Consider the following 15,901-nt stretch of genomic DNA (forward strand, 5'->3'; position numbering starts at 1 on the left):
ATTTAGGGATCTTATATCATTTTAGAGTCTGAATGTTACAGTACCTTGCTTGTTTGTTTTTCAAGAAAGCACTGTTTTGCAGGAAAACTGCTATTTTTCTGTCTGAAACAAGAAAAAAAATGTTATTTTTTTTCTTAAGACAGCATTAACTTCTATGTCATTTCACTTCTGATTCCTGTATTCCCTTTAATAATTATTTATTTAATAATAATTATTACCTTATTGTCCCCTGATAATTTCTCACAACATAGCTATTATATTTCTAAAGATTTTACTTAAAGATGTTAAGTTTATTTCTTTTCTTTGAGGGATATTTTCAAAAGCGACAACTGTGTGTGGAATGTTCTGCTATAAATTTAAAGAAACACACACAAAAAAGGTTTCCTTATTTTAAAAGCATTGGCCCCACATCAAGAGGGGAAGTTGGGTCTGCTTGCAGATTTGCTCATTTACATATTTCTATTCTCACCGGCTATCAAAGAAAGAAGTCACTTTTGAAAGCAATTGTCCTTTCTAGCTGGCCTCTTCATCAGACACCTGCTGCCCCCACCCCCTCTTAAATCACAAAGGTTGGGGAATTCAAGCTGTTGTGTCCTCTGCTCTCAGATCATTCACTACATGAAATCTCACAGTTACATATTATCTGCTAACTAATTCCAGAGGACACAAAAAATCCTCCTACACCCCCCCCACACACAAACTGGCTGAGAAACTATCTGAAACTTATAATATACACCATTATAATTTTTTATTTACAGATACAGTAACGTTGAAAATACTGTAATTTATCATTGAATTACTAAAAAGCACATTAAAACTTTAGCTTTACAATAATTCAGACTGGCCTTTTGTTCATAGGCTACTCTGTGACTCATGGACTCTGTCCAATCAAAATCTACACATCGTGTTCTCTTTTTCACTCACACTACACACCTAACAATGAAGTAGATTCAAACACGGGGTTTACTGAGGAAGCCAGTAATGACCTGCTTCACATAGAATACTAAGCCATATATCAAGATTTTCAATGGTCTAAATCCATCAAGCATAAGGCACAACTCCAGCAGAAATATAACTTAGCTTTGAGGTGCAGACAACTTATCTGATCAAAGACCAGACTATTCACTATTGTCAACATATTGAAAACTGCAGTCTAAAGGTTCAGGAGAGCTGGAACCAATCTGGGCATGAGATTTTAAGGGATGGATAAAAAAAATTTTTTTTAAAGAATAGAATAGAATTCTTTATTGGCCAAGTGTGATTGGACACACAAGGAATTTGTCTTGGTGCATACGCTCTCAGTGTACATAAAAGAAAAGATACATTCGTCAAGAATCATAAGGTATCATTAATCACTTAATGAGAGTCATAGGGTACAAATAAGCAATCAGGAAACAATATCAATATAAATCGTAAGAATACAAGCAACAAAGTTACAGTCATACGTGGAAGGAGATGGATGATGGGAACGATGAGAAGATTAATAGTAGTGCAGATTTAGTAAATAGTTTGACAGTGTTGAGGGAATTATTTGTTTAGCAGAGTGATGGTGTTCGGGAAAAAACTGTTCTTGTGTCTAGTTGTTCTGGTGTGCAGTGCTCTATAGCATCGTTTTGAGAGTAGGAGTTGAAACAGTTTATGTCCAGGATGTGAAGGGTCTGTAAATATTTTCACAGCCCTCTTTTTGACTTGTGCAATATACAGGTCCTCAATGGAAGGCAGATTGGTAGCAATTGTTTTTTCTGCAGTTCTAATTATACTCTGAAGTCTGTGTCTGTCTGTTTTTTGCCCCATAATCCTGCCTCTAACATGATCCCAAATGGCCAAGATATACAGGTTGCTTGGTGAATGACAAAATGCTACTTGTAAGCCACCCTCAGTCTATGGGGGTACAGTTTGTACATTCTTGGTTTAGCATAGTGTACAGTCCCAGCAATGAGAAAGGGAGATTATAGGACCAGCTGAAAAGCTATTTTCCGTCACAATTGAGATTTAGGAATCAGTGCTAGATTATTTTTTTTAAAAAAAAACACATCTCCATTCAATCATCTTTTTGTTCTCAGATCCTTCACAATTCGGATAGCCCTTTTCTGAATTCTATGCTCCTATTCACAAACTTCAAAATAGCACTTATGAGCCAGCAGTGTGCAGCATCTACCAAAAAAGCCAACACAATTCTGGGCTGCATAAACAGAGGGAAAGAATCAAGATCACGTGAAGTGTTTATACCACTTTAATACCACTTGGTAAGGCCACACTTGGAATATTGCATTCAGTTTTGGTCGCCATGATGTAAAAAGGATGTTGAGACTCTAGAAAGAGTGCAGAGAAGAGCAACGAAGATGATTAGGGGCCTGGAGGCTAAAACATACGAAGAACGATTGCAGGAACTCAGTATGCCTAGTTTAATGAAAAGAAGGACTAGGGGAGACATGATAGCAGTGTTCCAATATCTCAGGGGTTGCCACAAAGAAGAGGGAGTTAAACTATTCTCCAAAGCACCTGAGGGTAGAACAAGAAGCAATGGGTGAAAACTAATCAAGGAGAGAAGCAACCTAGAACTAAGAGAAATTTCCTGACAGTTAGAACAATTAATCAGTGGAACAACTTGCCTGCAGAAGTTGTAAATGCTCCAACACTGGAAATTTTTAAGAAAATGTTGGATAGCTATTTGTCTGAAATGGTGTAGGGTTTCCTGCCAGGGCAGGGGGTTGGACTAGAAGACCTCCAAGGTCCCTTCCAACTCTGATATTATTCTTATTCTTATTCTTATTATTACTTGCTTTTAGCAGTACATCACACTGCTGACGTTTGACTGTGGTCAGCTAGCACTCGGAGCCTTTCACCTATACTAGTGCCAAGACAGATCTTCCCCATCTTATAAGTAGCCCTTTCATTTGTCCTACTGATATGCACAATCCTGTCTAAATCTTTTTTCTCTCCTCTCCATTAAATAGCCATTCCTCCCAATTCTATGTCATCTGCACACTTGATAAGCACATATTCCTACAATAAACTGGAAAATGGCTCTGAAACAATATTAGTAAATAAGCTGTTGTGATTTGGGTAAGCTCCCATTCCTTGCCCCAGATCCTGCCCTCCTTATGCAAAACCTTATTTAGAGCAGGGGTCTCCAACCTTGGTCCCTTTAAGACTTGTAAACTTCAACTCCCAGAGTCCCTCAGCCAGCAAAGCTGGCTGAGGAACTCTGGGAGTTGAAGTCCACAAGTTTTAAAGGGACCAAGGTTGGAGACCCCTGATTTAGGGGAAAGACATAGATCCAGACAAGATGGACGGCACACAAATTTAATAAATAAATATATATACATCCTCTATCAAGTGTAAAACATTCTGGGTTTATGCAAACATTTGAACCACGCTCATGGGTCATTGTATAAGTTGACTTTGTAAAAAAATATACAAATAGAATGAGACTATTGCCTTATACATTGTAAGCTGCCCTGAGTCTTCGGAGAAGGGCGGGGTATAAATGTAAACAACAACAACAACAACAACAAAATTGTAATTTGACTACATGTTTCATTCATGCCTTACAGGGCCATAATAATTTTGCAAATGAGGGCAACAGCTTTGAAATTAGGTCTCTGCTTAAATGTGCTTAGGTCTAGTGATGAAGGACTAATGGTTCACATAAGTCAAGTTATTCATGAATGTACATAACTTTTCAGCAATTTCTTTCAGAGACAGCCTAATAGAAGTAGTCCTAGGATGATAAACCAATATTCCAATATCCCAGGCTTTATATATACAGTATTTGCTTACTGCAATGATATCTGTTGTGCTATAGTATTTATTTAAAAATTATATGGAGAAGACTCCTATCATATCGTCTTTCCTATGCAACCATCCCAAATATAATTGAAAGAAAACCATATATATAATTGGCTTTACCTCTCTGCATTCATAATGCAATAATATATAATGCAATAATATAAGAATGCATAATAATATAATAATAGTGTAATAATACAAAAGAGCTAGTTTGATATAGTGCTTAAGGCATTAGGCTAAAAACCAGGAGACGGTGAATTGTAGTCTGCTTTAAGGACAAAGCCAGTTGGGTGTCACCAATCACGTTCTCTCAATGGCATATTCTGAAAAACCTTGTCAAGAAAACTGCAGGGACTTGACCAGGAGTCACCAAGAGAAAAAAACTGATTCAAAGGTATCTGCAGTGGTGGGCTGCTGCCGGTTCAGACTGGTTCAAGCGAACCTGTAGTTCTGACCAGTGGCTGGTCCTGCCTGCCCACCCTGGTGCTATCATGTCCTATATAATTGCTGGTTTTTCAATGCCACGTGCATGCGCGGAAGGCACGCTTGCTCACTCACATTTTCGGTTCCGGGTGAACAGGTTTTTACAACCGGCAGAGAGCCCACCTTTGGGTATCTGTGTGTGTGCGCACACATACATATATACACAGGCAGGTCCTTTTAACAATTAATTTTCATGGGACTGATATCAACCACATTTCTTGGCAGATATTATTAATAGCAGACCAAGCCTCTATTTCTACTTATGCAAACAATGGTAAACATATTTCTTTTATTCACTTTTACCATGCCAAATCTTACATATTTTCAACATACTGTAATAACCCAATCCCTTTTAACTGTTGTTTTTCAAATCTTTTTAGCCTCTTTCTTTGTAAGAAAAGTACTTCATAATCCATATTTAATCTGCAGGCCTTTTCTTCATCTTTTATACTTTGATCTCTTTAGTTCTTTTTTTTTTAAATTTAAAACAATAGTTACTCTTAACAGATAAGTTTCCTTTGTTGGGGTCAAAATCGACTCTGTTGCTCCAGACCCCTAAGTTTCAACCGTTAAACCAATGAGCATAGCTACTTTGTTGGAGCTGTAAAAATATAGACCGCCGCCAAATGGGAGCAAAGAGTTAAAGTTTCATTTCTTTGCTATCAGGGGTGTCCGGAGTTTTGCAGCCCTGATCTGATAGTAAACCATATACTGTACAAAGAGCAAGATTTTAAGCATTTTTCATTTTTTCATTGTTGGCCTTTAGCTTGTCAGGGAACTGGCAAGGGGGGGCGGGGGCGGGATTCAGAGAAGCCCGGCAAAGTACTTGGCTTGAGAAAACACACTACCTTTTCAGGTCTGCCATATCACCCAAAAACAGTCCTTTACAAGGTTAGCTCACTTGGTGCTTTTCAGAGCTGGGATTGTTGTGAAGTTTAAAAATATAGTGAATGGATGAAGTAAATACTGTCTGATGCAGTGTTTTATATTTTCACTACTTCTTTCAGACCTCTGTATCTATAGGGCTTTTTGTATTATTTTGTCTCATAGTTTATAAAAGCCATAGTCTAAGGCTGTGATGGCGAATCTATGGCACTTGTGCCCAAAGTGGCATGTGGTGCCATGTCGCCTGGCACGCGCGGTGTCGCCCATTCCTCTTCTGGGTTTCTGGTGTGCATGCGCATGTGACAATCAGCTTGCCTTTGTGTATGCGGCAGTGCCAGAACCGGAAGAGCTGGTCTTCCATTCTCCCTGTGAGCATTCACGCCGGCCAGCTGATCTGTGCCTGTGCATGCAGGGCAGTAACCAGAAGACTTGCTGGCCAGCACACATGCGCACGCTGGAAACCAGAAGTACTTTATCCGGTGCACATGTCCTCCTGGTTGTGGTCCTGACACGCACAAAGTACTCCCTTTTCAGCACTTGGTGCTGAAAAGATTCGCCATCACTGATCTAAGCGCAGAAACTCTCGGCCTGCAACACAGCTTAAAGCTGAAATAAGGCTGAAACAATCATATACTGATTCCCCGAAAATATAGGAATGTTCCAGTTCAATTAGGTCGAAGCCTGTTTTAATTCAACATTTTATTTCTCCTAATAGCCAACCAGATAGCTATTGTAGTGCTTGTAAGAGATGGAAAGGTACTCCTCTGTTGTTCCATTGGCATTTGGTAGCACGTTGCACCCAGCCAAAATTAATACTGACATAAGACTTGAAGCCTTTGATAGGCTTGTCCTTCATTAATTCATCTTTTTTTTTTTTTTTATTGAAAGAGTTTTAAAAAAACAAAAACATTTTCCCCCTTTTTTCCCCCTCCCTCCCAAAAAAAAAACAAAACACCCCCCTCCCTCCCCCACCCCCCGGCTTCCCGGGTCAATCACAAGGTAAAGTCCAATCCAAATAACCACATCCAAAGCTTTTCGTCTCCCAACCCCCTCCCCATTACATAAAATAACTTTCTAATTATTCAAAGGCAATCTGATATTTCTTAATCTGATATCTGTTTTGTAGATAATCAATCCATTTTTTCCATTCAATTAAATATCTTTCCTGCGTATTGTCTTTTTAAAACGCTGAGATTTTAGCCATCTCAGCCAAGTTAATAACTTTCAATATCCATTCTTCTATTGTAGGTATCTCTTCTTCTTCCAGTATTGTCCAATCAACAGTCTTGCTGCTGTTATTAAGTTCAAAATCAGTTTAGTCTCAATCCCTGTACAATCCATTATAATTCCCAAAAGGAAAAATTGTGGCAGGAACTTTATCTTCTTCTTCAGTACATTTTGAATAATCCACCAAATTCTTATCCAAAAGACCTTAATTTTCTTGCAAGTCCACCAAATATGAAAATATGTAGCATCATCACAATCACACCTCCAACATTTCGCTTGGATATTAGGATACATACATGATAATTTTTTGGGATCTAAATGCCATCTATAAAACATCTTATAAAAATTTTCCTTAAATTCTGTGCTTGTGTAAACTTAACATTTCTAACCCAAATTTTCTCCCATGTTTCCAACATTATTGGTTCCTGAATATTCTGTGCCCATTTTATCATACAATCCTTTACCAAATCCTTTTCCGAATCTATTTCAAGCAACACATTATACAATCTCTTTATATGCTCCTGGGTCTGATTTCTAATTTGCTTTATTAAATTTTCCTCCCTTTGCATTATACCAATTTTTTGATCTTCTTTCCATCTAGCACTTATTTGCCCATATTGAAACCAAGTATAATTCCTCCCTTCTTCATTTAATACCTGTAATGATTTTAATTGCAATCTACCTCCTTCAGCATACAAAAGTTCTTTATATGTAATCATTTCCTGTTTCTGTTCTATATTTATATTCTCTATTGCATGTCTAGGGCTCGCCCATATAGGAATCTTGTAATCTAATTTATAGGAATATTTTTCCAGACCATAAAGAGCACTTCTCAACACATGATTCTTAAAAGCCCTATCCACTTTTTTCCATAAAATAAGTACGCATGCCATCCATATAACAAGTCATAACCTTCTATATTCAAAATTCTTTCCTCTGTTAAGTTAAACCAGTCACTTATTACTGAAAGGGTTACTGCTTCATAATATAGTTTAAAGTTAGGCATTCTTAAACCACCTCTTTCCGTGAATCCTGTATTATTTTCATTTTAACCTCGCCTTTTTACCCTGCCATATAAATTTATTAATCCCAATCTGCCAATCTTCCAAATTTTTATCCTTTTTAATTATAGGTATCATCTGGAACAGAAACAAAAATCTAGGTAACACATTCATTTTAATAGCATAATCCTTCCCAATAGGGATAACTGCAATTTCTTCCAGCCACTCATATCATTCTGAACTTTTTGCCATAGCAAGTCATAATTATTCTTATAAAGTTTCTTGTTCGATGAGCTAATATAGACCCCTAAATATTTAACCTTTTTTACTACCTCAAATCCTGTCATTTCCTCTAGTTTTTGTTTCTGTTGTATAGACATATTTTTAATTATCACTTTTGTTTTATTCTGATTTATTTTAAATCCTGATACCTTTCCATATTTATCAATTACTTCCAACAAAAATCTACTTGAATTTATAGGATTCATTAACGTAACCACTACAACATCTGCAAAAGCTCTAACTTTGTACTCATATTGTCTAATCTTAATTCTCTATTTTCATTAATTCTCGTATTTTATCTAATAATGGTTCCAGAGTCAAAACAAACAATAATGGTGATAAGGGACATCCCTGTCTTGTTCCTTTCGCAATCTTAATAACTTCTGTCAAACTACCATTTACTATAATCTGTGCTGTTTGCTCTCCATAAATCACTTTAATTATTCTAATAAAACAGTCTCCAAATTGCATTTTCTCTATTAATTTAAATAAAAAATCCCAATGCAATCGATCAAAGGCTTTCTCTGCATCCAAAAAAATAAGTGCCGCTGAAGTATTCTTCTTTTCCAAATATTCCAATATATTAATAATCTGTCTAACATTATTCCCCATCTGCCTCCCTTTTATAAAACCAGATTGATCAGTATGAATTCTTTGTTGTAAAACTAACATTAATCTATTTGCTATTATTTTTACAAAAATCTTATAATCATTGTTTAAAAGTGAAATCGGCCTATAGTTACCAGGTTTAGAGCAGTCTTGCTCCTCTTTCGGTATCAGTGAAATAAAAGATGTTTTCCATGACGGGGGTATTCCCACTCCTAATTGTATCTGATTAAATAATTCTTTAAGTGGGCCTAATATTTCATCCTGTGTTTTTATAATAAGTTGCTGTAAGACCATCTGTACCAGGGTTTTCCCATTTTTAATTGTTTAATTGCCTCCACTATTTCTCCAGTAGCTATCGGCCGTTCAGCTCCTCCTCTGTTCTAATGTTAGAATATTCACCTTATAATCTTTCAAATAATCATAAATGTCCCTATCCAATATTTTGTCTTTTTGCATATAGTGCAGTATAAAATTCTGAGAATGCCTTTTAATTTTATCCTGTTGGTATATCTCTTTACCTTTATATTCTATTTTTGTATGACACGTGCTTTCTGTTTCTTCCTTAAATTATATGCCAACCATCTCCCAGGTTTATTTGCATTACAAAAGGTATTATGTTTAGCTTATTGTATATTCGTTGCCACCTGGTCTGCCATTAACATATTAAATTGACTCTGTAATATTTTTATAGCCTCTTTAAGTTTATGATCTTGTGGGTTTTGAATTAATAACTGTTGCTTCCTTGAATTTCTTCTTCCAAATATCTACGCTGCTTTTGTTTATTATTCCTTTGCCTGTTGTCCAAATAAATCAATATCCTCTAATAAACGCTTTGCTCGCTTCCCACACAGTTCCTATAGGTGTCCCTTTGTACATATTAAAATCAAAAAATTCTTTTAACTGTTTCTTACAATAAGTTACATTATCCTCATATCTAAACAGATTTTCATTCAACCTCCATGTTCTACCACCTTTTTTCCCTTGTAATAATTCCATCCATACTGGGCTATGGTCAGTTAAACACCGAAATATCTTCGCTTTTCTTCACCCTAGAAAGCAAGTCATTAGAAATTAAAATAAAATCAATGCGTGAAAAAGATTGATGCCTATCAGAAAAAAAAGTAAAATCTCTCTCATCTGGATTCCGTAACCTCCATATATCTCTAAACTCAAAGTCTTCCATCATTTCAAAAAAGGATTTTGGTAATTTTGCATGTATAGGTATCTTCTTGGAGGAGGTTCTCTTATCCCTTCTTGTATCAATTACTCCATTCCAGTCTCCTAATAAAATAAACGAACTATAATCCCAGAGGGTCAACCTCTCATGTAACATTTTGTAAAACTTTTCTTGTTGCTGATTAGGTGCATAAATACCTATCAACAAAGTCTTTTTTGCATCTATCACCAGTTCAATAGCAATAAATCTTCCTTGAATATCTGCCTCAATTAGCTTAGCTGGTATATCCTTCCTGATATATACAACAATTCCATGCTTCTTTTCCAAAGCTGATGCAACAAAATGGTTACCCAATTTTGAATTAATTAAATATTTTTGGTCTGATAATTTTATATGTGTCTCTTGCAAACAAATCACATCATTTTTAAATTGTTTCAAGTAGTGAAATATTTTCCTTCTTTTCTGAGCTGAATTCAAGCCATTAACATTCCATGACAAGATTCTATTTGCCATTACTGGCCTCCTGAAGCTTTGAAGCAGACAACGGAAGCTCCTCCTCCGGTATCTTCCGTCTAGCTCCTCCCACAGCTTCCATAATGGGATCCTGACTTTTACTTTGAGACTGTTGCTCTTCTTTACGCTTAAGGGCTCCTCTTGTCACCCTTTGCTCTTGTGGTTCCTCTAATACTGGCAGCAATAAAGGCTCTTGGGTCACCACGCCTTCTTGAGTCTCTTGAAGTTTTTCTATCACTTCTATTTCGACTTTCAAAACTGTAGAAAGAAAATCCTTTGCCTTTAAAACAGTGTCAATTCTATATCTCCTTCCTTGATAGAATAGTGTCAGTCCAACTGGCACCTCCCATCTGAATTGAATCTGATGTTTTTTAAGTTCTTGTGTAAAAAAAGCAAATTCCTTCCTGTCTCTTAACATCTTTGAAGGAATCTCTTTCAACACCTTCAACTCCTGTTCTCCAATTTTAAAGTTGTCTGATATGAAACTTACAGAATTTGATTTCTCATAGTCCTTTTCACAAAATAAACCACAATGTCCCGAGGAAGCTTTCTCTGTCTTGCAATCCAAGAATTAACTCTATATATTTTATCAATTTGGTAAGCTACCTCTTGGGGTCCGCTTCAATAAATTCAGCCAATGCTTCTGATATAATTTTTCTTAAGTTTTCTCCACGCTCTTCTTGCATACCACGAATTCTAAGAGCTCCTTCCATAAGTTTATATTGTAATATCACAACCTGATCTTCATTTTGATCCACTTTTTTCTGAACACCTTTCATTTCATCTTCTAAATACTTATTTGACTGAGAGATCTGTTGCATTTCCACTTCCAATCCTTCAATTTTTTTACTCAGTCCTTGAACTGCCATAAGAATATCTTCTCTTATTTTTGCATTAAAATTCTCCATCATCTCTTTTTGCCTATCTTCAGAAAGTTTTAATTGTTCTTTCAATATTTCCTCAAGACTTGGTTCAGATCCCCTTCTTCCAGAAGGCTTTAAAGGTTTAGCTGCCATTCTGTCTTCAAAAGAATCAGGAATTCAAACTTAATAACTCTCCTTCCCTCCTTTCAGTATAAAAAAACTCCGTTTGTAACAATCCACAAGTAACGCTGCTTCATCGTACTAAAAAATTTTACTTTCACTTTTAGACGCCATTTTAAAAGTCAATTAATCAAAGACAAAGAAAGGTTTCAAATTTCAAAAAGGGAGTCGGTACTTGCCATGCTGATTCTGCATCAAAGATTGAACGCTTGTGAAATTCCCGTCTGCTTGGAATATCAATCAATTTAATAAGTTCTCTAGAGCAGAAGCGACATTCCTCTCCTTTTCCCTGATAAAAACAGGGGCGTGCTGAAGTTGGAAGGAGTGGAATTCGGTGGGATCATAAATCCAGGAAAATTCGCTCTTGAGAGCAAACCCCCTGTCAGACCTGCCACTCTTCCACAATTCTGATAATCTCTTTCACCCAGAGATTATGCTAAGTTCAGTGAACGGTGATTTATTTTCTGTTTCACTGACTTTTACAATCTTCTAACACGGAGTGCTCTGTTTGAGCACCCAGCAGGAGGGTGACGCCACTGAATTCATCTATTCCACTTTTAAAGCCATCCAAGTTAGTGGCCACATTTTCTGGTAATACATCCACAGGTTATAGATAGTCCTCGACTTATACTATAATTCTGTGTCTGAAACAGCACTTCAGGGCTGCAAAACTCTTGTCACCCTTTGCTCTTGTGGTTCCTCTAATACTGGCAGCAATAAAGGCTCTTGGGTCACCACGCCTTCTTGAGTCTCTTGAAGTTTTTCTATCACTTCTATTTCGACTTTCAAAACTGTAGAAAGAAAACTTTGCCTTTAAAACCGTGTCAATTCTATATCTCCTTCCTTGATAGAATAGTGTCAGTCCAACTGGCACCTCCCATCTGAATTGAATCTGATGTTTTTAAGTTCTTGTGTAAAAAGCAAATTCTTCCTGTCTCTTAACATCTTTGAAGGAATCTCTTTCAACACCTTCAACTCCTGTTCTCCAATTTTAAAGTTGTCTGATATGAAACTTGCAGAATTTGATTTCTCATAGTCCTTTTCACAAAATAAACCACAATGTCCCGAGGAAGCTTTCTCTGTCTTGCAATCCAAGAATTAACTCTATATATTTTATCAATTTGGTAAGCTACCTCTTGGGGTCCGCTTCAATAAATTCAGCCAATGCTTCTGATATAATTTTTCTTAAGTCTTCCACGCTCTTCTCGCATACCACGAATTCTAAGAGCTCCTTCCATAAGTTTATATTGTAATATCACAACCTGATCTTCATTTTGCTCCACTTTTTCTGAACACCTTTCATTTCGTCTTCTAAATACTTATTTGACTGAGAGATCTGTTGCATTTCCACTTCCAATCCTTCAATTTTTTACTCAGTCCTTGAACTGCCATAAGAATATCTTCTTATTTTTGCATTAAAATTCTCCATCATCTCTTTTGCCTATCTTCAGAAAGTTTTAATTGTTCTTTCAATATTTCCTCAAGACTTGGTTCAGATCCCCTTCTTCCAGAAGGCTTTAAAGGTTTAGCTGCCATTCTGTCTTCAAAAGAATCAGGAATTCAAAGTTAATAACTCTCCTTCCCTCCTTTCAGTATAAAAAAACTCCGTTTGTAACAATCCACAAGTAACGCTGCTTCATCGTACTAAAAAATTTTTACTTTCACTTTTAGACGCCATTTTAAAAGTCAATTAATCAAAGACAAAGAAAGGTTTCAAATTTCAAAAAGGGAGTCGGTACTTGCCATGCTGATTCTGCATCAAAGATTGAACGCTTGTGAAATTCCCGTCTGCTTGGAATATCAATCAATTTAATAAGTTCTCTAGAGCAGAAGCGACATTCCTCTCCTTTTCCCTGATAAAAACAGGGGCGTGCTGAAGTTGGAAGGAGTGGAATTCGGTGGGGTCATAAATCCAGGAAAATTCGCTCTTGAGAGCAAACCCCCTGTCAGACCTGCCACTCTTCCACAATTCTGATAATCTCTTTCACCCAGAGATTATGCTAAGCTCAGTGAACAGTGATTTATTTTCTGTTTCACTGACTTTTACAATCTTCTAACACGGAGTGCTCTGTTTGAGCACCCAGCAGGAGGGTGACGTCACTGAATTCATCTAATCCACTTTTAAAGCCATCCAAGTTAGTGGCCACATTTTCTGGTAATACATCCACAGGTTATAGATAGTCCTCGACTTATACTATAATTCTGTGTCTGAAACAGCACTTCAGGGCTGCAAAACTCTGGCCACCCTTGTGATGGTAGCAAAGAAATAAAACTTTGTGCTTCTGTGGTGAAAGGATTCATCAGTGACATCACCGTCGCCCAGGGATTGCTCAGTTGGTGGCTCCTTTTGCATTCCTGTGAAGTTGCCCACCGAAGTGGTATAGATTTAGCTACTTGCAGTCACCTGCTTTCAAACCGCTGGATTGGCAGGAGCTGGAGCCTGTGATGGAAGCTCACCCTGCCCCACTGTAGCAGTGGGTCTTGAACACAAGCCTGCCAATCGTCAGCCCAGCGTTTTAACCTCCTGAGCCATTGCTCTCCCTTAGTCCTTGATGTACGACCTGTTTGCCTTGTTACCTTCTGGGAGGCAGCTTCGTGGTATCCGAAGCAGAACGTCTAGATTCAGTCACAGTTTTGTTCCATATAGCATCAACCTTGTGAACTCTCAAGTTACCTCTTTCCGCTACATATTCAAAATGGATAGTAATTAATATATAGATGTATACAGATGTATGCTGCAGGTATATATATATGCAGATGTATGCTGCAGATGTATATGTGTGTTATGTATGTGTTTGGGTAGATATACATTTTTTCTTGAGAGCAGGCAACAGAATTTGATTTTTAATGTGGGCTGGTGTGCTCACAGTAAACAAATGACAACAAAGTCCTCTCCTCTCCTCTTATAATTGAGCCTGGAATTATAGTGTTAAATTGTTGCGGTCATTAATCAGATCACAGTTCTACAGAGGAATTATTGAGTCTGTCATTTGCACCTCTATAACTGTCTGGTTCGGTTCTGCAACCCAACAAGAAAAACACAGACTTCAGAGGATAATTAGAACTGCAGAAAAAATAATTGCTACCAACTTGCCTTCCATTGAGGACCTGTATACTGCACGAATCAAGAAGAGAGCCGTGAAAATATTTGCAGATCCCTCACATCCTGGACATAAACTGTTTCAACTCCTACCCTCAAAACGACGCTATAGAGCACTGCACACCAGAACAACTAGACACAAGAACAGTTTTTTCCCGAAGGCCATCACTCTGCTAAACAAATAATTCCCTCAACACTGTCAGACTATTTACTGAATCTGCACTACTATTAATCGTTTCATAGTTCCCATCACCAATCTCTTTCCACTTATGACTGTATGACTATAACTTGTTGCTGGCAATCCTTATGATTTATATTGATATATTGATCATCAATTGTGTTGTAAATGTTGTACCTTGATGAAGGTATCTTTTCTTTTATGTACACTGAGAGCATATGCACCAAGACAAATTCCTTGTGTGTCCAATCACACTTGGCCAATAAAATTCTATTCTATTCTATTCTATCACCACAGGGTTTGTGGCTATCAAAACTTTGAAATCAGGTTGTAAAGTTTTTTTTTTGGAGGGGGGTCTCCATTGTAATGGAATGGTCACTAAACGACTGGCGATATTGAAGGATTACCTGTACTTATGTACTGTGTGAAGAAGTACTTTTAAAAATCTTTTAAATTTCCCATAATCAGCTTCATTAGATGACCCTGGTTTTCTGTTTCTCCTGTTTCCCCTCCACACTAATTTTCTCCAGTATTGAAAACCAGACTACAGGGTCATCATTTGAGGGGCTATCCTCTTATATGTTGTAATATGAGTAACATATAGCTCTACGGCTCTAGGAGTTACCAAATGTCAACATCAGTAGGTTTAGTCAGTGAAGAGAGTTAATAGGAATTGTGAAGTCAAAATACCTGGACAATATCTGAAAGTTACTCAGCTCTGCTAAAATGTCACGGGTGCTAGTGGTACTATATATCTAAATATAGGTAATACATTTTTCTTTTCTCTTTTGTTTGTTTCACTGTTTATAATTTTATTCCACCCTATCCACATATATCCAAAATCTGTCCGGGAGGATTAGGGCATCTTCTGGAAAAGTGTAAGATCATGTAGGAAGAAGGACCACTTCATAACAATTCTTCTAAGTAACAGAAGATTAATCTCTACAATATATTTCTCTTTCTGAAAGGTAGCATATACATTTAAATAATAATAACAACAATAACAATGTACACTTTTGATTTGTGACTTGTTTAAATGTGTTACCATCAGTGTAAAGTACAATAAAAGCCGAAAGTCAAACATTTCCTTTGAAAAAAGGCTCACTAAACTCAGTGGAGTGTACTTATGTATAAATATGCTTAGGATTGTATGGGCCCTCCCCAAAATATTTACAGTATGAATCAAATAATCTACATTAGGATTTTACTTCTGTAGGTATATCACACAAGTAGATCAATGATTAAACTATGAACCGTGTTATTGGGTGTTACTGTGCTGTTAGTCTTGTTATTAGCAAGATTATGAAATCTACAGCATCTGATTTTCTTTTTTCTTTTTAAAGCAATTCATCAATCTTTTCAACTGTATCAGGGGTGGGGAGGGGGAAGAGGGAGAAACCTCCAAGCTCCACAATTTCCTTTGATCTGATATGGGAAAAGATTCTGCATATTATGAATGTATCATGTTCGTTGAGGCTTCTACTAGATCTTGACAAGTACAGTGAGCTGTATTGTAACACTTTGTTTAGAGATACCATAGAATAAATTGAAATGATAAACAGTGCCATCAGTGAATGTAAATTATCTGTTTTGCTTTTGAAATAAAACATG

The 15,901-nt window shown here is 36.9% G+C and overlaps 1 protein-coding gene across 1 annotated transcript in view; it reads right to left on the minus strand.

The window, feature by feature from the left end:
- The window catches only part of MYO3B (myosin IIIB), a 284,495-nt gene that overhangs the window by 51,373 nt on the left and 217,221 nt on the right, over positions 1-15,901 (minus strand). Inside the window, exon 29 of the mRNA XM_058190849.1 lies at positions 45-102. Within this exon, the coding sequence (XP_058046832.1) occupies positions 45-102 (58 nt within the window). The remainder of the gene's footprint in view (positions 1-44; positions 103-15,901) is intronic.

This window comes from Ahaetulla prasina, chromosome 1 (assembly GCF_028640845.1).
Source record: "Ahaetulla prasina isolate Xishuangbanna chromosome 1, ASM2864084v1, whole genome shotgun sequence".
Classification (NCBI taxonomy): domain Eukaryota; kingdom Metazoa; phylum Chordata; class Lepidosauria; order Squamata; family Colubridae; genus Ahaetulla; species Ahaetulla prasina.